Source organism: Chiroxiphia lanceolata, chromosome 1 (genome assembly GCF_009829145.1).
Source record: "Chiroxiphia lanceolata isolate bChiLan1 chromosome 1, bChiLan1.pri, whole genome shotgun sequence".
Lineage (NCBI taxonomy): Eukaryota > Metazoa > Chordata > Aves > Passeriformes > Pipridae > Chiroxiphia > Chiroxiphia lanceolata.
In genome coordinates, this window is record NC_045637.1 from 51,473,844 (window position 1) to 51,495,374 (window position 21,531).

Below are 21,531 nucleotides of genomic sequence, written 5' to 3' on the forward strand. Positions count from 1 at the left end.
AGTCCACCCATAGTCCATCCATAGTACCTCAAACCAGCTCTATATCTTGGAATCTATACAGGACTGTAGGAGGTCCAGCTCAGCTCCTGTTATCATATGTAGCCCTTTTTCATGTCCATCCAGCCCCAGATCTTTTGAGAGGATGGATGTTTGAGAGGACTTTAGTCTTATTGAACTCAGTGGAGAGTTTTGTCATTTGATAAGCACATGGCCACAGAAAACATCAACCCTGAAAGCCTGTTACTAGAGACAGGGAGTTTCAGGAGCAAAAGAAAATTACAAAGACATCTCAGGAGACTAGATTAGTAGAGTGAACTGAAGGAAGTTCAGTACCAACAGAAAATATTTAAAACAAGTGCCTGCTTCATTACATCGTGGAATGTGGAAAAAAGAGAATTCAACAATTGTTTTTAACTTCTTCTCATTAGTCAATTTTTACTGTTCCATGTACTTCAGGAAAAAGTGGATCTAAGACCAGGGAATGAAATATTGCCCAATTAAGGATTTTCCTTAAAGTTAACAATAGAGAAGAGCTAAGATCAAATTTCAAAACAGTGAGCCAAAGTTTGCGATATATGTACCTTGAAAAAATTTTCTTCTTAATGCTTTATAATAGCTAAAGTCAAATGAAAATAGCCTTTCCTTTGGTTTAAGTTTGAACTTTGTTTATTTGAGACAGTTTTTTGTTTAGCATCTCAGACTGTATGGTAACTAACAATATAAAACAACAATAACAATAAAATAACAATATAAAAATGGTGCTGGCCAGTTTGATTGAGCATGTGGTTGATTTTGTGGGATTTTTTGGGGGCAATACGGTATATAGTATATGCTTCTGGTGTGTTCAACAAACATTAAAAAATATAATCGTGCAACATATCTCACCATTGCCTCAGGCATGTCACAAACTTTAAATAACGGAAAAATAATGAAATAGGAAAAATAGGAAAAATAACGAAAAATAAAGGTTTGATTCCTAGTTCTGCAGAATATAGACCATTGTTGTTCCAGTACAAAAAAGGGGAATGCATTTCGTTATCTCACCATTATTACCTGTGAAGAGGGAATGTGTAAAGGTGAAGCTTGTAAATGGCCTTATGATCTTAAACGACAGAACTATTTTGGTTTAAGGCAAGACACCTGCAGCAAGACTTGCCAGTGTGATTACCGAACTGAAGCCTGGACTCAATGTACAATTTATATGTCATGAAAAACTATTTATAAGGAACTGTAATTTTAGCAGATACAAATTGTTGTACAGGTTAACCACATCATCTCACCAGCTGTCTAAATCTGCTCTGGGAAGAAATAGGGCCAAGCTGTTAAATCCTTGCTCTGATCTACTATATGGATTTAGAAGCTCATTAATTTTTTTATGTATGCTGGAGCACAGAAATACCAATACTTGCCATTTGTGATGAGACAGCCTTAAAAAACCTTCAGAGGGGTAACTGTTAAGGGATTTCAAAAAACCTTAAAAAATGCCAAGGCGATGTATTCACTCTTTCTGTATCTGTAATGGTCACAATTGCTGTGATCACTTGTGATGCCCACTCTTGCCTGGTGTGCAAAGCCCTGCCTGGACATCTGGGTCCCTTACCATAATGGTGCAGAGTATGGGGCTGAAGCTGGGACTCCAGTTGTAGCAAGTGAGTCTGTCTTCTGTACTGTTGTCTGTGTTAGCAATGGTGTTTTCAAGTAACACAATATTTGATGGTTTGTTTTCTAAGCTGTTTTACGTCGAGAGGCCAGACAAAGACCAACAATAAATGAGAAGAGACGGAGACAAAAGATGGTTGGTAGAAACAGGCAGGTGCTCTTTATTTCATGTGGCACAGCATTAGGTAGACAACCCAAGAAACAGTTTCTAACAAAAACCAAAGCCATCACTTCCAGGAACCATCCCCCAAACAAGGGTCTACTACCAACAGTGGCACTGAGATGTCCTTGCCTGTCCACTCTCACCTCCTCATAGTTTGTATGTGCTTAGGCTGTGTCTTAGCGGTGAGTGTCCTTTCCAAGGAGACTAACTTCTTATGACACAGTATCTTTAGACAGCATACATACTGTGCAGGATCACCAGAGTACAATCTCCTCAAGCCATGCTAAAATATAATGCTAACTCTGGACAGAAGGCTGTGTGATCGCCTCGTGTCTCTCTGAGGTAATACAATGCTGTTCCTTAGCTGACAACATGAGGGGCACCTGAGGGAGGATCGATATGGCTTCAGAGTCTATTTTTAAACTCCTGATGCAGTAGGGAGGACCTGGCATGCTGTCTGCCAAGACAAGGTGAGGACCTCCTCCACCCCTGGCCACCAGCAGCACCAGAGAGCTGAGTCTACTGCCACCCAGAGGGATGAGAACAGAGATGCTCTTGGACTAGGAGAGGGCCATCAAAATTCACAATGAACTGGTGGTTAGTAGGTGAAAGGTGAGCAACGATGGGAGTTTGGGGGGGGAGTGTTACATCATTAGCACTCTGGATTTAAAGGCATGAAGAATGGCTGGTGGAAGGAAGATGTTTTAGAGACTAAGGGCAAAGCTTTAAAAGCCTCAGGATATTACTTTTAATTATTATCTACAGGTTATTCTCTCTATATATACTATTTTTTTTTCTAAATTATGAAAATAAACATTTATTAACAAGTCACTGGGTCAAATCCTGCTCTCCAATGAAGCCAAATCCATTGACTTCAACGGGAGGGAGCCCTGTGTAAACAACGAAGGGCAAATTTGGCCCTTTATGTCCTGAAAAGTCTGCTTGTACCCATTTTCTTTCAATACTGCAAGGAAATACAGATTGAAGGGTGAATTAATTGTTACATATATCTCTTAAACTACCAGGGGAGTGTCAATGAGATGTGGCAAAGGAGCAGAAAGAGAGAACCGTAAGTAAGTACTGATTTAAAGAGAATTTTATCCATATTCCAGAACGAAAGTACTAAAAGAGAGTGGATCTGGATCAAGCCCTACTGTCCTTTACTTTCTAAGCAATGACAAAATCCTTCATTTAGCTTCAGTGAAATGTTTACACAACCAGAGAAAACAGAAGGAACCAAACAGTCCTTTTCCTTTGCAAACATCATATGCACAAAGGTGAACACCGTCATCCCTTTGGATGCTTCGCTAACTCCCACTGTCTGCACAGTGCAGTGTCAGCCGCTGAAGACAAAACACATCTACTGTGCACACGAGTAAAACCTGTGGTGTCCTACAAATGTAACATTTTGATGTTTTGAATATTAAAAACCTCTAGGTGCTTTTAGACACAGAACAATACGATTTTGGATGCATTTACCACTTTTATTTCACTATGCAGAAACATACATTCACCATGTGTTGTGATGCAGCTGACAGTGTAATGGACGCTATCCCTTCTGTGGGTATTAGAGCTGGACACTAATGAGTTTTTGGTGGATGTTCTGTACAGGTTAAGGCTTGACTCTGAACTAGATAGTAAATGCTGACCAGATTCTCAAATAGATTTTTTTTTTTTCCTCTGAGAACAAAAGGGAAATCAATAGAAAACCATCACGGTTATTTCAGATTAATAATTTTCTAAAGCTGCAAACTAAGTAAAATACAGATATTCTTTTTTTTTTTCTCCAAAATAACTACATATAATTTACAAGGTTAGGATCTGTGAAGGGTGACTGGAAGCTGACTCTGAACAATGCTGACAAAAATCGTTAAAGTTAATATACTAAAATCATTACTACCTCATAGGGTATTCATTCAGGTATACAAAGCACACTTTGTAAGCATTTAAATGTTTTGATAAGAGTAGAGATTCATCATTGTTTATCGGGCAGTAATAAAACCAGATGAAACAAATATAAGATTCAAGTTGTTTACCGAATAAACTGTGTTATTGGCACATCTAATGTGTGGTAAAACATTACACACAGTACCTATACAGCTTCTAGCATTTTGGGGGTAATCTTCATTTACAATATCCATAAACAAAAGGCTTGCCACCTAACAAATTTTGATTTGTTTAGACTTTCAGAAACTGTGAAAGGCATGAACTGTTTATGTGTTACATGAGATCACTGTTTATATTGTTTATGAACGTGCAGGTATAGCTGAAAACTTAGACATTTTAAGAAAATTAAAAATGCTGCTTTTCTGTAATTTTATTGTTGCTTCATGCAATATTGTTTAACTGCTGCTGATTCAGATTGCTTTCTATGGGAAGGTATCTCTGCCAGTTTCTTTATTAACGGTCAAGATCAATTCTTCTGTACTGAAATTTTCCATAGACAGATACAAGTCAGTCATGTTGGAACTGAGACTCCGTATAGGCTCTCGTATTCCTACTGGTATGCATGTCTGGATTCATATGCAATCTAGGTTATTCCTGCAGAAAAGAGAATTGAGTTAATTATTTGAAGCAACTACTCTCTTACAAAAGATATTTTGTAACTTTGTTCATGTAAGAAAAGCTATTTGAAAATGGCATCATCCCAGTATGAGCAACTTGGACCAAATCCAAAGTCCACTGATGCCAATGGAAAGAATTAGCGACATCAATAGACTTTTAAGCAAGCCACATTGAACTGTCTCTGAAACAATTAGCAGAATACCACAAGAATCACAGCTACTCACTCCTTAGTGACTGGTTCCATCTTCCAAATAAATAACTGACACTGAAATTCAGTTTTCTTTAGGGTCTGTATATCCAAAAGCAGAAGAGCCAAAGAACTTCAAAACGTGCTGTGCATTATACTCTGTTACTTACACCAAGTGCTAGGGAATACATATTGTTTTAAGAATAAAATGCTGCTATTGATTCCAACAAATCTGACAAGCAGCGTTTTCTTCCCCTTCTGCATACAGCAATCAAAGCAATTTGTGCAGTGGTGCTGGCATTAACAGCTTTTGCATAGCAGGTTAGTATGCATGGCATGTTTCTGCACACAGAAGAAATATAGGAATATTAAGATGTCTGTTTATCCAGCCACTATTGGAGAGCATGCCTTTACTGAAAAAAAGCTTGACGCAAGAAAAGCTGCATTATCATCTCATCCTGATAAACAATGCTGCTTTAAAACATAAAATGTTCTTTCAAATACAAGAAAGCCAAGACACCCAAATACTGACAAACTAATTCACTGCGTTTAACAGCAAGTTGGACCATATCTTTGCAAGTTGGGAATTAAAGCATAACTTGTAACATATCTGCAAGGGACATTTAAAAAGCAGCTGTAGGGTTTTTTCCTTGGCATTTTTAAACCAAAATGCACACCTTTAAGAACAAATTATTTTTGTTCTTAAATGATACGAAAGCAGATGATTTTTTATTACTTCAGAATTAGAAAATTAGACTACAACCAAAGCATGGACAATGAGGACTTTTCAGAGAGCCAACGAAAGCAAATGAGTAGTTCTCTTTCTCCAGCTGGCACCATTAAATGAAGACAGATGATTAGAGCTGAATGTGGTTTACTTTCAAATACCAGAACTGATAACCAACGCAAATGCAAGTGGAAAATGCCACTGAGAGAAAGCGAAGAGTTAGAGGTGAAATATGGTAGGAGAACAACATTTGCAACATGCCAGCCCAGTAAATGCCTAGGAAAATCATCTAATCTTCTTACCTCTGGTCAATCCTCCCCATCTTCTGGTGTGATTTCTGTCTCTTTATGTACCACTACTTTGGTCACTGACATGTCAGGGTGCTGCTCTTTGGCTTCTTTAATTGCCTGAGCCAGCGCCTATCCCAAGGAAACCACAGAAGGGCAAAAACAAAAAGGAGGTGGAACATGCATGATCAGTAGCAAGGTGGAGAGATTCATGAGATATTACACAATTTACAAATGGGGAAAATGATTAAAATATGAAATATACCATCAATGATTTAACTAGTAATCCAATTTAATTTAAGGCATGCCAGTATGAATAGTATCTGTCAAAGCAGTATCTAGAAATGTTCTCTTTGGCAGTCTTCATGGTAGCTTTTTTAGCAGTTTATAGATTTTACCTGATCATGATCAATATCTGCATCTCCTGTGATGACTATTCTTTTTTCAATTCTTGTCTCTGAGATGCCTCCTTTCACAGTCTAGATGGGAGGGACAAATGCATGTCAGTAACTTCGGAGTGCTGCTACTCATCCAGAGAATGATCAGGGCAGGAACCCAGACATGACTGGACTGAACTGGCTCAAACAGCACATGCAGAAGGGGCAACCCAGAACTGCACCCTAAGCGGCTCTGAAGTCAGCTTGCTCTCAATGGATTAATGACCTCCCAAGGTCCTTCCAACACAGATTATTTTATGATTCTAGTCAATCTGCACATATATTAGGAGAGATGTTTGTATGTCAAAAATGGTAGGTATTTAGAGTAAATTTGTCCCATGAATAACAGAATGGGAATACAGACACCCCATACAATACAGGGTGGTATGGCCTTTGTATAACTCATCTACTTAAAGGGTTAGTAGCATGAGAAACTTCACTGCAGAAAGATGAAATCCTGTCCCCAGTGAATATTGGTAGGAGAGCTATCAGAGCACTAAGAGAGTTTCTGCTTAGGGAGGAACTGTTATTTAGATGCTGTCTTGGAACCTGGAAGACCCAACATCTTTTGTCTTTGCAGCTACGAGCTTTCAGTCCGGCTGTTGGAGAGTTCCCCAGGGTACTACCCAGAAACACAGCCATGGTGTCTGAGCTGACTGAATGTCCTGTTATGATTACATGGTACAGATTTATTATGTGCTTTCAACACCATGCACGAGTAACAGCTCAGGAATGAAAGGCAGTATAGTCATGTCAGTGGAGCCTCATGTTCAGGTAAATTATTCCTTCCAGGCTACCAAATGATGCCAATGTGATTATACTGCTTCCAGTTCCAGATAGTATTTGCAGGTAAATCAAGTGTCTCTGCACAACAAGGTTTTGTGTTTGCAAAGACATACACTAAATGTTCATGACTTTCAGGACTCCAGTCACATTTTTGGGTGATGAATTAATCAAGTCAGTATAGCCAAAGACAGGTAAACGAAGAGAGGTACCCAAAGCATACAAGATTTTGCCTAGAGAGCATAAGCACGGGTCCACAATTTGAAATAAATCATGGAACTGAGCTTAAGAAAGCATGCACCCTGGTGAAAAAAGAGCTCCCTGTTTTCTGAGGACTTACTTTGGTGATATGTGTAGTAGTTGTAGTGCTGGTGGTTTCAGATGTGATAGTCTGTGCACTCATCAATACACCTGGTTCAGAGTCAGCACTGGAATCCACCTAGGAACCAGAAGAGAAAACAGTCATCAAAAAAAAATGCTTCTGAGTACAGGGAGACAAGAACTGGACTGTTAAACTTCCCTGTTTCTACAGTTCTTCATAAAGCGAGCATCTAATGGTAGGGAAATAACTGCTATTAGGGTGATCATGTGTCAGTATTTCTCTGTCTACATCTGGAGGCTCCCCTTCACTTCTGGAAGGACAGATGAGAAGCTGGCATTTTTAAATCTGTAGTTTTATCTAGAAAGGCCCTACACCAGAACATGAGAGTCACCCTCAGGTAAGTTATTCTGATGTACATCCTCCTCATGCCAATATTTAATACTTGAACAATTTAGAACAATTTACACTAAGGCATACACTTAAAAATGGGTAAAGAACCATGGGTTCCTTAAGGGCATATTAAATTAGACAGTGTCTTTTGCAGAATTTCTTACCTGAGAAGACTCATAAGTAATGGTTTTTGTTTCTGTATGGACTACTGGCACTTCTTTTGTTGAAATTTCAAGGTTTTCCCCACCAGGAACACTGCTGAAACTGATAGTCTCAGTCTTCACAACTGGTGACTGTGTGAACAAAAAACAAGGAATTGGAATATGGATTTCTCAGAAGGATTTTTTTTTTTTGCTTGGGGAAAAGAAAGAACAACTAAAAAGTGCTCTGCATTTAACAAAAAAAAAAAAGGAGAAAATTATCTTCATTACAGTGGTACATACATGTATATAATGCTAGTAACACTTCACACTTCCCTGGACTTCGTGAAAACAAAGTTCAAAAACATTCTAAAAACTACAAGAGGCAATGGTCACAACCTGAAAAACAGGAGATTCCCTCCGAACATCAAGAGACACCTTTTCACTGTGAGGGTGACTGAGCACTGCCACAGGTTGCCCAGGGAGGTTGTGGAGACTCCCTTCTGGGAGATGCCCAGAAGAAGCTCTCTGGATATGGTCCTGGGCAGCAACTGACTCTGGGCATCCCTGCTTGAGCAGCAGGGTTGGAGTAGATGAGCTCCAGAGGGCTCTGCCAGCCTCAACTGTTCTGTGATTCTGTACTTTCTTAACATGACAAGAGAATGAACCCTGTTCAGGGTTCATCTTCCGTCTTCTTTGGAAAAAAACCCTCTGCAAACCAGCTCTTGAATTCTGCTAATGGGTCTAAGGTAAGGAACCTGGGTTAAGACACTGTACACTTGTTCATAATTGTACCAAGCATGGAAAAAAAAAATCTATTTCCTGTCTTTGAGGACATATGAACTTTGCCAATCTGGACAGACTTTCCCAAAGACAATGCTAGCTGATCTTGTTATCTGTTGCATAAAATGCCATGAAATTCAGTATTTCTCTGTAGCATGAAAAGCACTTTTATGTAAAACATGCATGGCATTTTGCTAATGATGGAAAGCAGCAACAAGCCTTGCAGATGCCATGCAAGGAGGAAATAAGAGGAGAAACAAACTGCATGCTTCAAAGATGCAATCATACAAACTTGGCACACTTTACTTTCCATGACAGGAATTAACTTAGTCCACCATTGCCTATGTTCGCAATTCAGCACAGGCGTGACTGATTTAATAACAAATTACCTCAAAATGAGATTTTCTTTCCAAAGACTCTGAAAGTTGGACTGTTGTTCTGTGCTCCTCTGCTTGCTCACATGAAGCAGTGGCAGTGACTCCTTCCTGTTTGGTTAGGGCTTTCTCAGCCTCCTCCCTTTTTTCCTCCTTTGCCCCCTCAGTCCCAGAAGAGCCCTCCTTCCCTTTCACGCCAGCAGCCACCGCGGATGCTGCCTCAGCTGGGGCATCCAGTGCAAGTCCAACCACTTTAGCAGGATCCCCGCCTGCATGCACCTCCATCCCATGTCTCTCCTTGACAACTACAGTCTCCTGTACAACCTTCTTCACTGTATCCTGATGTGGTTGAACTGCTTGCTTCATGTCACTGGAAGTTATCTCCTGAGATGTTGTTGTGTCTATTCTCTGCAGGGAAGGAGGAAAAAAACACTCAGCATCAGAAGGAGACAACACTATTTGCCGTAGCTCCTCAGTTTAATGTACTGTGAACATAAACTAAAAAATGAGTATTATATTTTGCCAATTTATTTCTCTCATGTTGCACGGATTTGTTCTCAGGATGTTATCAGTACAGTAGAAATGCAAAACAAAGCAAGAATCACAACTTTTAAAAGTGAAGAGAAATGTCAATGTCAGTGTTTTTCTGATTGGTATTTTTGTGGGAGTTTTCTAAAGGCAAAATACAATACCCTGCACAATGATCAAAATAAAGTGAAATGAGAGAAAACCTGGTTTGTTTGTTTTTTTTCCTTTTTCAGTGAAGTTTCTGTTGTGATCTCTTGTAACAAAGGAAAAGGTACATGAATACATGCATTACTTATATAGTTCCAAATTGTGCAAAAAACTAGGAAACAACAGAAAAGCAAAAGTAATTGTTGTGTAGTTATAACACTGATGGAGGGAATCAAACGGCCACCTGAGCCCAGCTATGGGAAGTTGAAGTAACCCCTCCTATGAACTCAGTCGGTTTTCTGGCAGACTCTATTAGAGTGAAGATATCTGAACCATCCAAGGTTTTTTCACTGGTGGACTGTTTAGTCTAAATAGACAAAGAAATGTAGAGTCATACATAGAAGAAAGGCAGACCCACATGAACAGACATATTAATTGCCAAAACTGAAGGCCGAGACAGAGGAAAAGGAGAGAAGGTTGCAGGGGCACAGAGAAGTTGGAAACGGGAAAAGAATGGGAAAATAAATCAGAGCAAATTCATAATGGCTGTAGTAAGCAACAGTTTAAAAGCATAGTTGTTAGCATTGGCATTTTGCTGATTCAAGCAAATCTTTTTTTTTTTTTCCTTTTATTAACAAGCCACAGCAGCAATAGTACATTTCAGTAAGACGGATCTTTAAATAAACCAGAAAGGTTGAAAGCCTTATATAATGTCTGTTTCAGACTGTGGAACAGATTCAAAGTATGAGAGAAAAAAAATAAGCTGGGTTGGCTGCTGTCAACACAAAGCCAGGCAGCAAGAGAACCGAAAGGTAGGGCGGTGTGAGGGGATTGCCTAAAAGAAGTCATGCTTTTATCTTTAAATCGTGGCATGAAGTCAAAGCCACTTGTTACCACCACTCTTGATGCGGACGACTCAGTAACATAGTGAGCAGTAGCAATGGTAAATGGCTGTTCTCTGGAATATCTCCACTCAGACAGGCTCTTATCTGTCCAGGCAAACGCCCCTGCTTTTACAGCTTCACTGCCAAGATGCTTCTCTGCTTTGCCAAGCTGTAAGCTTCCCAGTGTACCATGTAATTGCAAATCCTGGTCCATCTTTAGTGTCTTTTTCAAACTCTCCTCTTCAGGACTTTGCAACTGAGATTCTGCTTCCTTTATGGGTGTCAGAGAGTCGGAGAGCTTTCTTTTTGTGCTCTGCATGTCGGATCCCCGCCCAGCTTTCTCATCAGTGACGGGCTTGAGAATTTCATACTTGGCCACTATCGGAATGATTTTCACAGATTCTTGCACTTCCCTTTCCATTTTTTGTGAAGTTTCTACTGAAGTCTGTACTGCTTTCTCGCCCTCTTTAGCTTTACTTGTCATGGTTACAATTTTCCCAGACATGGTATCATAGGACTTTCCTAGAGTGAACATTTTCTGCTTATTCTCCTCATTGGATTGTATTTCGCTTTCCAAGTCCTCAAAGCTCTGCATTAGAACGGTACTGGATTTTACCATCTCAGGTGGAAAGGCAGTTTTACTGCTCACAGTCACTACCTTGTATGCCAGATTTTTTTCCGATTCACCATCAACTACCTCAGAGGGTATTTTGTCTATAATAACCCAATCCTCAGTGCCCTATATTTGAGATATAAAAGCTAAATTAGAATATCTGAAGGTTTATCTGTACTTCAGGAACACTAAAGTATGAAGACTTCTAAGAAATCAATGCTGCCTCTTCTGAAAGCATATAACAACTTTTACCATTGTAGTTCTTAAAGCAGTTATCAAACAAACAAGCAGAATCACCTTAGGCATATGATTTCTTTGCCTATTGTCTCCCCTCAGAGGCCCATATAACGTGGACACAAAAAATATTTTTGCCACACTATGTTTGTATTCGTTTTAAGTGGTATAGCATGTCAGGGCATGTTTTAAAATGATGACTGGACTCATCCCGGGGTTAAAAATAACATATCACAGAGGTTCATAATGCTACCGTAAAAGAAAAAAAAAAAAATTACAAAATTAGGGCAAATAAGCCCATTCAACTGTTCCCCGGTTGTCACAAACACATTGTTGATGAGGTTTTATAATAGTATGCATTTGTACGTAGCTGCAGCCTGCACTGAATTTCCTTGTTTTCATTAGAATAATTTCAACCCTCTTCAGGATTGTCTAAATGGAGCAGTACAACACAGTTAACTGTGTAAACTAAACATACTACTAAAGATTCTGAATGGAACTTAATTGCAGCATCTTTTTCCCTGCTCATGCAAATATGCTATGTGATTTTCTTTGACTACGCAATCAGCCCCCAGCTATTTGACCTTAAGACCATAATTTCTGTATTTAACTAAACAAATGAGGTAGTTTAAAATTGAATGAATTAAAAATAACCTCTAGGGATGATGGGATACTTTTCTGGATAATGATTTGATGAGAAGTAACCAAAGTGCCAGCAGATTCTCCTTCCTGTAGCTTCTTCTCTATCACACTTGGCTAATAGAAAAACCAATAAAAATACAAAGTTCACCATCACTCGGTATAATCTAGATTCACTTGATAATAAAAAGGAAATTCATTCTAGTGACAGAAGTGCCCCATTCACCATAACGTTCTCAGTGAGGTTTATGCTGGAAATGCATGCACAACCACAAACAACATCCACAAACAGCACTGTGCAAGTAGATTTCTAACTAGCAGAGAAATCCATTAGGAAGACATAAGCTCTGGAGGGGACTCATTCCTCAGAATTTTGTCCCCAGATTACATCTCCATCTGAAACTTTTGAAATAATAATAATAAAAAACCATATTAAAAAGGGAGGGCTTGGAATGGAAAAAAAATAATAAAATAATAAATAATTGCCATCCTATTTGACTGCATTTCAAGAAAGTATTGTTTGTTTTTACCTGCATTTCAAGGAATGTAGTACCTCCCTTCTGCAAAAATATGAGTTTTTCTGATTTTTCTCTTTCTTCTTTGGTCTAATGTCAGGGGAATAAATTATTTTAGTAAGCGGAGGGTATAAAGTCCACTATACTTTACAGTAGCTCATCATATTTCTCTACACCAAATATTATTAACGGAATGGTAAATTAGGAAACAACTAAAGAGAATCATTTTACAGCAAAGAGGTTTCCAATAAGAAGTGAAATCAGTGCCTCTCTGTGGTGAATGCAAAGTCATCACAAGCAAACCATTTGTGTAGTACAAAACCCACTATAATGAGTAACACCTCAGTTGGATGCACTGTGTTCCTTTCATCTCATATTATTCATTTAACAGTGACTGATGCTGAGAACAGGCCCCTCCACCTTCACCCTGGATGAGGCTCTCTTCTGAGTTTGCAGCCCTTCCTGCTGAAGCAGGCACAAGGTGTGCCCTGCAAAGATTTCAGCACTCCCTGCTGGTATAAGAGGCCTCAAGAGTCCTCTTCCTACACAGGAAGCTAACCATTGCTCTATTATCACTATAATGAGACGCTGAATTCCTCCTCAGTTTTTTATCCCATCAGTGCCTTCTCAGTGCTGTGAGAATAGTATCTCTGCAACTTGACCAACTGGGAAAATTTTAAATGTTGGTAAGACTCCACTTCCTAAGCCTTTTGAGCCACCTTCTCGGCCAGCCACTGTTGCCATTCGGCCAGAGAAAGCAAGTCCCTACAGAACAAAATAGGTTTCTTGCTAAACCCTTTCTAGCCACTTCAGTGGTTATGTGATTTTTTTTGACTATGCAATCAGCACCCAGTTATTTGACCTTGCACTTAGCCACTTCAGTGGCTAGTGCACTTAATAGACATGCCAGTGGAAGTGCTGTGACTGGCATGACAAAAGCCTATATTCAAGTAGAAAGGCAGAAATTTAAAGAAAGATATGAAACTAGAAAGAGGAAGGGGTAAAAGCTCATCTCCCTGACTGCGATGAGATGCATAAAAGTGTTGGCTTGATCCAATCCAGGTCAGATTAAACATTGTCAAGGAGTTTGTTAATATGTTTGCTTTCATGTTCTGCAGCTATCAGCCACCATCATGGCAGATATTTAAAACTGTATTTTTCATAACTAAAGAAGAACGAAATATTTCCCCTACTATTGTAACAAACCAAGTCGGTTTGCACATTTTGAAAAGGCATATTTTCCCTTCAGTTCTTGGGGTTTTTTTATATGAAAGAGCTACAGGTAACAATACACTGAATACAATTTTAAAGTGGATATGCTAAATTAAATGTGTAACTTCTTTGACTAGCAGAAGGCACTACCTAATGCAGTTCTATATGCTCTCTGCCCTGACTGCCTCTGCATTTCTTGGTAAATATCAAGGTGCTAATTTTGACCTATGGATGGCTTCAGTTTTTTCCTGAAAAATTCCTCTCTCAGCAGGACATGTGAACTGAAACCACCCTGCTAAGTGGGACCAAAAAGGATAGCCACATGTTACATACAGCAGAGGCCCCTTTTTGCCAGAAGTCACCTCAGAGTTAGTCTCTAATAGCTCAAATCCTCTCTCAATTTTCCACAGAAATGCCTTCATTTGGGTGAGGTTCTGTGAAATAGCTGTAGATCAGTTAGATACATATAAGATTTAGTAACTCGACATTGCTTTTGAGCAAATCATTTTCTACTAGTAAGATAAGAGATACCAGATAAGGATAATTCTTGCCCTTTTCCTTTCCAAAAGAATGTTAAATTCGGATGTGTTTCCTCAGGGTGAAGCCTACATAACTGTGTAAGCCTTTGCTATTGCTTGTGTGTTTTAATTAAAAATTGTTATTACATTTCTAAAGTAATAAAGACATTAAACAAACAGGGTGGTGCTATTTTAAGTTTGCTTCCCCTGCAATCTGATTCAGGCTCAGCTAGCCACCTGCTCCCTTTTCATCCATTCCTTACATCTTTAATATGTTAAATGCATCCTGTTCATTATATTTATCATTTTATTTTACAGTTTTCTTTCGTGAAAGAAAACCCGTATTTTCAACTACAAGCAAACTAATCTGATCTAGGGTCTATTATGATTCCTGAACAAGACAGTAGGAACAACACTACGACTCCTCTGTGCTCCCCACAAAAGGGAAGCTTTGGGTATTGAGTCCGCTTTTTTAGGTATTTTAATTCAACTTGATGGCCACACCAGTGCATGTCCGATGCCTGTATCAGCCACTGGTTAGATGGGTATAACGTGGGAGAGGAGGAGGTGACAGCCTTTTTCTTGGCAATATCCCTTTCCTTAAGCGGAGAAGCTGACACATGCTACCTGCGTGCCTCCACAGACTCCCTTCCCCAGAGAGTTGTGGGACTGCAACACCAACCTCTGAGGTGGAAAAGCAGAACAGCCTTTCCAGCCAATTTTTGCTGAGTTCCTCACAACATTACATCAGTGCTGTGGGCACAGAAGCAAATTGCACGACCACTTATTGGTCTGTAATGCCAAAACCAAGAAGTAACCATAAAGATGATTTCTGTGAGGCAGAAATCAGATATCCATCCACAACAGAATAAAAAAATGAACTTTCATGCAAACCACACAAGCTTATTTCTTTTTGCTCCACTGGATTTAAACCAAGATGCTGTCTTTTTTTGAAGATCTATGTATTTTACTGCAACGTGAATATTGCTACCCCTACATATCATTATCTACCCACAAATTAAGTAAATGCCAGCTTTTAAATTCACAAGTTTCTTACAAACACTTCAAGACCGCACAGTAATCAGGATTTTTTCACACATGCATACTGCATAGAAATGCAGACACTTAGCAATCTGCATTGGGTCTTCAATGAAACAGTATCCAGCAGACTACAGCAACCCTTACGGAACTGGCCAAGGTGATCTAATTATCATCATTATTTCTTCCCTGTCTTCAAAGACTGAGAGAGTTCTGCCCTTTGCTCTGTATTTTCTTGTCAAGCCTGGCACCATACCCCCATCTGTCTCACTACACTGCTTCTCCCAATCAGTCACCATTATTTAAATTTTCTCTCCATCACTTTCACAGTTTCTTTCATGCATGGTTGGACTTCCTCAAGCTCACCGAAACTGTAATGACAGCTCAGAGAGACCCAATTCTGCCACACAGCTTATAGTGAATTTCACTCTCTAAATACATATATATATATACTATATATATTTATATATATGTTGATAGTATCTGCTCTTCCTTGCATCTAGAGCTTCAGTCCTGAGGAAAGGGGATGCCTACCAGCAGGGAATAGCTTCTAACTACGGCCTCTAATCTACTGAGGGCTGCTATAAGTAAAAATGAATAGACAAATACACAATGAATCCTTTCAGCTCATGCTGACCTCTTCAGGCACTAGTGGTTCAATCATAGGAGCATCCTCCTGCCTTGCTGCAAGCCGAACGGGAGATGTGGAAAGCCTCTTCTCCCACTCATTAGACACAGTCGTTTCTGTGGAGGTTTCCAAGAAGGTGCGTTTCAACTCGCTTATATTGGTCTGATGTTTCATCAGATCTTCCTGGGTTTTGTCTAGGTCCTGGACAGTTTTAAAAGAATAGAGTAGTTTGTGATACATCCTAAGCCAACCAAATTTTAGAGCCAAAACACACAACTTGGTTAGTATAGAGGGAAGTAACAGCTCAGGGAGCCGGGGAGCACAGCACTAACACAACACTCTGTGAAAATGTGGCATTTTGAAAGATAACAGCATAGCATATCTCGTACAAGTGAGTATAAATACACTCTTAGAGAGCTTATCCGTATCGCTATAATTTGCACCTGATCAGGAGGCTTCAAACAAACATACATATGCGCGTGGAGGCACACACATATACGCACACGCATATATCTGTATTTATAGTACAAGTTAGAGGAGTCATCATAATCTGAGAAAAAAAATAATCTATTAGGAGGTGGGAGTACACAGTTCATGCATCATAGTGCAGATCCACAGTTTACCACTAAAACTAACACACATGTACGTACATGCACTGGTATATACCAATACCAACCTCTAACATAAGATTACTATGTTTGACATACACATTTTCACCCTGTATTCGCTTAATCAGACTATTCTGAAAGAAGTGAAAAAGAAAGGGAAAGGTAAGGGACACAGTATTGAAAGGATACAAAATGCTGTTTCTACACATTTCTTCACAGAGAACCGACAGTAACATGCTGAAAGAGGTGAACACCTCCACATTGATACCTGAGCAACATCTAGGCCTTTCGTTTCTGTACCTGTGCCTTTAGATCTCCGTCCTCCTCTTGATCCGACTGCCAGCATGAGAAAGATTGGAAAACAACACCTTACCCACTCGTATCAATTAAGGCTTTATGGACATTGGTGAGAGGTACATACTGGGTTAAAATCCCATTTTCTCTGCAATAAGGGCTTAAGGAGGAGTAGACACATGGGCTTTGCACAGTTTTTCTAACTCAGAGGAAACCTCCTCTTCTCAAATTTGTTATTTGTTAACAAAGCGGTATAAAACCCTTTCCTTTTATAAAAACTGCTACACTCCACATCCATAGATCTCTATTTATGGAGCAGCGGTTGCACCTTCTCACCAAGGTCATGGTTGGACTAGTACCGAATGGCAACAGCAGATTCTTTGGAATTCTGTAAACCCAGAGTTTACACATATGATATCATCCGGGCAACAAGCAAAGCTTTGCATAAACTCGCCATGGGCAAACAACCCGCAGCACTTTCTACAGAAGGAAGCACATTTTATTTGCTTAAAATGCTATTTTCGTAAGCTCAGCCCCTTCCTATATTTCTATAATTTTATTTCATATTTAGCCTGTATATAATCTTTCAGGAGACAGGCCTGTAATGGTGGTTATCTGGAATGGCACAGACACCCCATCCCCTTCAGTGCATGTTTTCTAAAGTAATGCCATAAGGACTGCCCCAGCAACCCGGTTTCTGAGGGTGCAATTTTCAGGTGGCAAATATACCACACATTTTGAAAATCAGGCATCTGTAAGGAAAAGATGACAGCTACAGAGATTAACATACATTTTTAAGTAATAAAATGAACATTTTAAATGTCACAATTTTATGATTACGTTTTACTTTCTGGAGGGTTCAAGGCCTGAAGCTATGGAGTGCAAGAGGCACTTCAAAGGATTTTGTACTCCTGACTCGTCTCAACAGAGTTTATGTTGTTGCCCTGTTTGAATTCTTTTAATGCCTGTGCTGATATTTTATCGTCAATTTTTCATATAGTCCTAATTAGTCAAATGACTCACGGGAAAATCTGTTGATTACTTTATAACTCAGTTCAAATCTAGTCTATTTACAGCCAAGGCTGAATTGTCCTGATATGTCATACAAAAAATTTTTCCTTGACAATAATTTTAACAGTCTCAAATATTAATGAGATCCTTCTGAAAACCTACAGTAGTGTTTGTGGTAAGACTCTGTCTTCTAGCAGATGTCAGACCAAATTCAGCTCATGTTTGCAACTGCAACCATATTAATTATGAAAGCATTATATGCACTTCAGTGAAGTCACATAGGGTTGAATTTGTCTGCGCAGTCTATGTACCACGTCGTGGATATGAGGTTTCCCAGTGCAAGGAAAATATAAACATTTTATGTTCCTCCTCTGAAGACAATAGCTAGACTAGTGGTGTCGATATGTGAAGATGCCATGTGAAATTAAATTCAAGGAAAACCTTAGGTATTTATAATGTGGAAATACCCTTTTTCAGTACATTTGAAAATTGCTTTTAACTGTTTTTTCCCCACTCACTCAGGCGGCAGAGTGTAAGCGCAAACAAACAAACAAACAAAAAACCCCAGGGAATGATCTGACCAGCACGACCATCCAGGTGGAGCGCACCGGTGTGTGTGACACTGCCACTGCCCCACTATCCGCACGATGCGGAGGCCTTGCAGTTTCCAAACTAAACTCAGAAATAAGAGGAACCCGTAGGGAGCATTGAAAACTCAACTCCCCCAGCAAAGCTGTCCCACTCGCAGGCACACACATGCACACACGCGCAGAAAGGGATCCTGAGCTGCCGGAACAGACATGCGGTTTAGCCCCGATGCCCAGGGTTGGGAAGAGACAAGGAAAAATGCTCTCCCCTGCCATAGCTGGGTGCCGGCGACTGTACAAACCTCAGTGGCAGTGGTCTCACCATCAGCCGCAGTATCCGTCTGCTCACTGTCAGTCTATTTGGTTAGACAAGTAACCGGGTCCCAAGAGGAAGGCAGGAATAAAGAATAAACCCAGCTCATCAGTACACGCAGCTCACACGGGGAACTGTTAAACTCAACATCCCTGTGAACTGCATTAGCATTGCTTTTCAAACAACGCACAAGTCAAAGAAGCAAAATAAAAATGCTATATTAGTAAACAGAACAGACTCAGAGGAAGACTCGAGGCGTACTGTACACAGTATATGGCTTTACTGGAACAAATTTATAAGCCATACAAAACATTACTGGAAAAGTGTTACTTGAATAGCAGATTTTTTTTTTTTCCTTAAGAAAGCCAGGTAGCTTTAGAAAAAAATGGGGGAAAAAAGCAGCTAATATTTTCTAAACAAACTTTTCCTCTCAATAACTTTTTAAAATAAAATTATTTAACAAATTTTTGTTCTAGCCAATATAAAGTGGTGGTAAAATTTTTATCCAGAGGGGGAAAAGATAATAATAAAAAAAAAAAGGCTACTTTAACAGTCATCTGACTTTCAGCCCCTCATTTGTACAGAAGTTTTTCTTGTCTCCACATTTATACACCATGAGGCTGTCTGCATTACCAAGGAGTTCAAATAACTATACCCCCAGCCCATCTACTGTCTGTCTGTGGAGTAGTGGTAAGGCTCAGATCCCACTCAGTTTCAATAAAGAGCAGCTGATAATTGTTAATAATAGTAAAAAGAAAGAAAACTGCCACTAAAAGAATAAAAAATACTTCTCATTTCATTTAAAAATATGGATGAAAGCAGGAGAAAAACAAAAGTAACTCCCCCCCACCCCCCAAAACAATTACTAGGTATGAGTGATAAAGATGAAACAAAGCACAGCATTGCACAGACTGATCTATCCCTGCTTTGCTTGACACCATAAAGAACATTTTAGTGGAGAACGTAAGTGTCAAGATTTAATAGAGAGTGGAGTGCAGCTTATTACAGGCTGAGAAGAGAGTTCAAAAGATACTTTACTGTTATCTAAGCATATGGAAAACTAGTAAGTAAAGTCCTCCCTGCTGCTCCAGACTGGCACATCCAAGTTGTTTTGATATCAGCAAGATCTCTGGGTTTGATTAGTGATCTTCTGTGGTCCTTAGATAACCTGAAGTAACCCAGGCAGGTAATTTAAAGCCAGGACAACACATCTCTCCTCAAATCTCATCAGTACGGACAAGAAAAAACCCATAACCTACTGGTGGATGGAGTATCAGTCTTAGCTTTGAATTTCCTCCAATCTTCTGTCATTTTCTGACAACTCCAATGTTTCATAAAACTGTTTTTTTGACATTTTTTTCATTGCTTTCTTTTCTATTATTCTTTCTTTTGAATAGTTTGTATTGTTTGTCTGACAGGGAGAAGAATAAAGAAGCATTTTGCACTATTTGATAAGTGCATTGATTCAAGTTACATGCAATTTTTCAAGCAATAACCACTCGTGAGACAGACCGCATCCATTTTGAAATGAAACTGTACTGTCAAAATAGTCTATTAGGCTAGTCCAATTGCTTTCACTAAAGTGATAGAAAATTCTTTATTAGTGAAGGATCTCATAACTTTATAACATTATAAGCAATTGTAAAGGTACGGCAATAGAAAAGAAAATCTATGCATTGTCACTCCTATTTACAAAGAAAAAAAAAGAAAGAGGAATTAATGAATCTAGACATTTAAAAAGAATTAAAATATTTGTGTCAAGACACAGTAACACAAGGTTGGCACATAAGGTTCATTTAAGAACTTGAAGTCAATAGAAATATTGGCTGCTAAGGTACGAACATGGAAGCTAATGAATTCTAAGGGGTGAGATTTTGTCTTTGATTGCACAGACTGAATCCAGATGCATCGCTCAAGGGACAACAAGCTCAATAATGTATGAGATTGGCTCAGGATACTGGCCTTAGCCTTCTGCATCTCTGTGTCCAGTCATTTGTGAATTGAAGGGGAAAAAAGAGGTTCCTATTTCTTTTACCATAAGAGCAATGAAATCCTAAATAAAGCATAAAATTTGCTTTATTGCAACATACATGTCTGCTAATAAGCCAATCAACAGCCATGGAGTTAAAGTCAGCATTGCTGAGTTACTTGAAATAAAGATTTGGGGTTATCAAAAAGCAGGGAATGGTGAATTAAGGCTGAGCAAGGCAGGCCTCCAGAGCGGAGAATAAGAAAGGTCAAGCTCAGCTCCAAGATGGGCTGTAGTACAGCTGCTGGTGGGGACAGGCAAGGGATGGAGTAAGACAGAAGGTAGCTGTCTCCTGAGATGCTGCGCCTGCACCTCCCCTAACTTGCGATCATAATTGCTGTGATTTGTTTTGCCAGTGTAATGCAGACATGCCTAAGTTTAAAACATATTCACTTTCATGCAATATTTTGAACAAGAAATACCCCGTGGATTAGGCACAAGTCTGTGTTGTCTGCCAGGAAGCACTGCCAGAGTGATCACCCTCATAAAAGAGTGATACTAAAAAAGCCTATTTTATGTGTTTTTATGCTCAATACTTCCTAACTTTACTAACAAAAAGAAGCGCCCATTTCTGAAAGAGGAACAGACCAATGTATTACATAAATACATTGCCTCATTACTGCCTCTGGAGCTGGCACTATATTAATGCTGTTACTGCTATTAGATTAATCCAAGTGCAGAACTAATGTAAATTGAGACCTAAATGCTGTCTCAAAATGAGGACACAAAATGAGACAGCAGTGTTTTGGATGCCTTTTATCAGAAATTGCACGTTATTTTTTAATTGTCAGGCATCACAGAGCCAAAAGCATCCAAACCCAACGTTTTCACAAGATAAATTGATGCAACTTTTTGGCTTTCTATAAAAAGGAAATTAAATCCTGCACCCAGTCTTACAAAACCAATAGTGGCAGAT

General features: G+C 39.3%; 1 protein-coding gene across 31 annotated transcripts in view; it reads right to left on the bottom strand.

Moving 5' to 3' along the window:
- Positions 1-1,793: 1,793 nt before the first annotated feature.
- EPB41L3 (erythrocyte membrane protein band 4.1 like 3) overlaps positions 1,794-21,531 on the bottom strand; it is a 143,167-nt gene continuing 123,429 nt past the window's right edge. For 6 of the 31 annotated variants that reach the window (XM_032680017.1, XM_032680024.1, XM_032680049.1 and 3 more), the window contains 14 exons: positions 18,576-18,629; positions 16,682-16,717; positions 16,450-16,515; positions 15,783-15,974; positions 12,393-12,467; positions 11,878-11,979; positions 10,387-11,115; positions 9,737-9,859; positions 8,833-9,225; positions 7,685-7,813; positions 7,149-7,247; positions 5,987-6,067; positions 5,604-5,720; positions 1,794-4,363 (listed from right to left, as the gene is read on the bottom strand). In XM_032680017.1, the coding sequence (XP_032535908.1) occupies positions 5,610-5,720; positions 5,987-6,067; positions 7,149-7,247; positions 7,685-7,813; positions 8,833-9,225; positions 9,737-9,859; positions 10,387-11,115; positions 11,878-11,979; positions 12,393-12,467; positions 15,783-15,974; positions 16,450-16,515; positions 16,682-16,717; positions 18,576-18,629 (2,190 nt within the window). In that variant the 3' untranslated portion in view covers positions 1,794-4,363; positions 5,604-5,609. The remainder of the gene's footprint in view (positions 4,364-5,603; positions 5,721-5,986; positions 6,068-7,148; positions 7,248-7,684; positions 7,814-8,832; positions 9,226-9,736; positions 9,860-10,386; positions 11,116-11,877; positions 11,980-12,392; positions 12,468-15,782; positions 15,975-16,449; positions 16,516-16,681; positions 16,718-18,575; positions 18,630-21,531) is intronic. The other 25 variants (XM_032680210.1, XM_032680189.1, XM_032680201.1 and 22 more) reach the window with 18 other exon arrangements.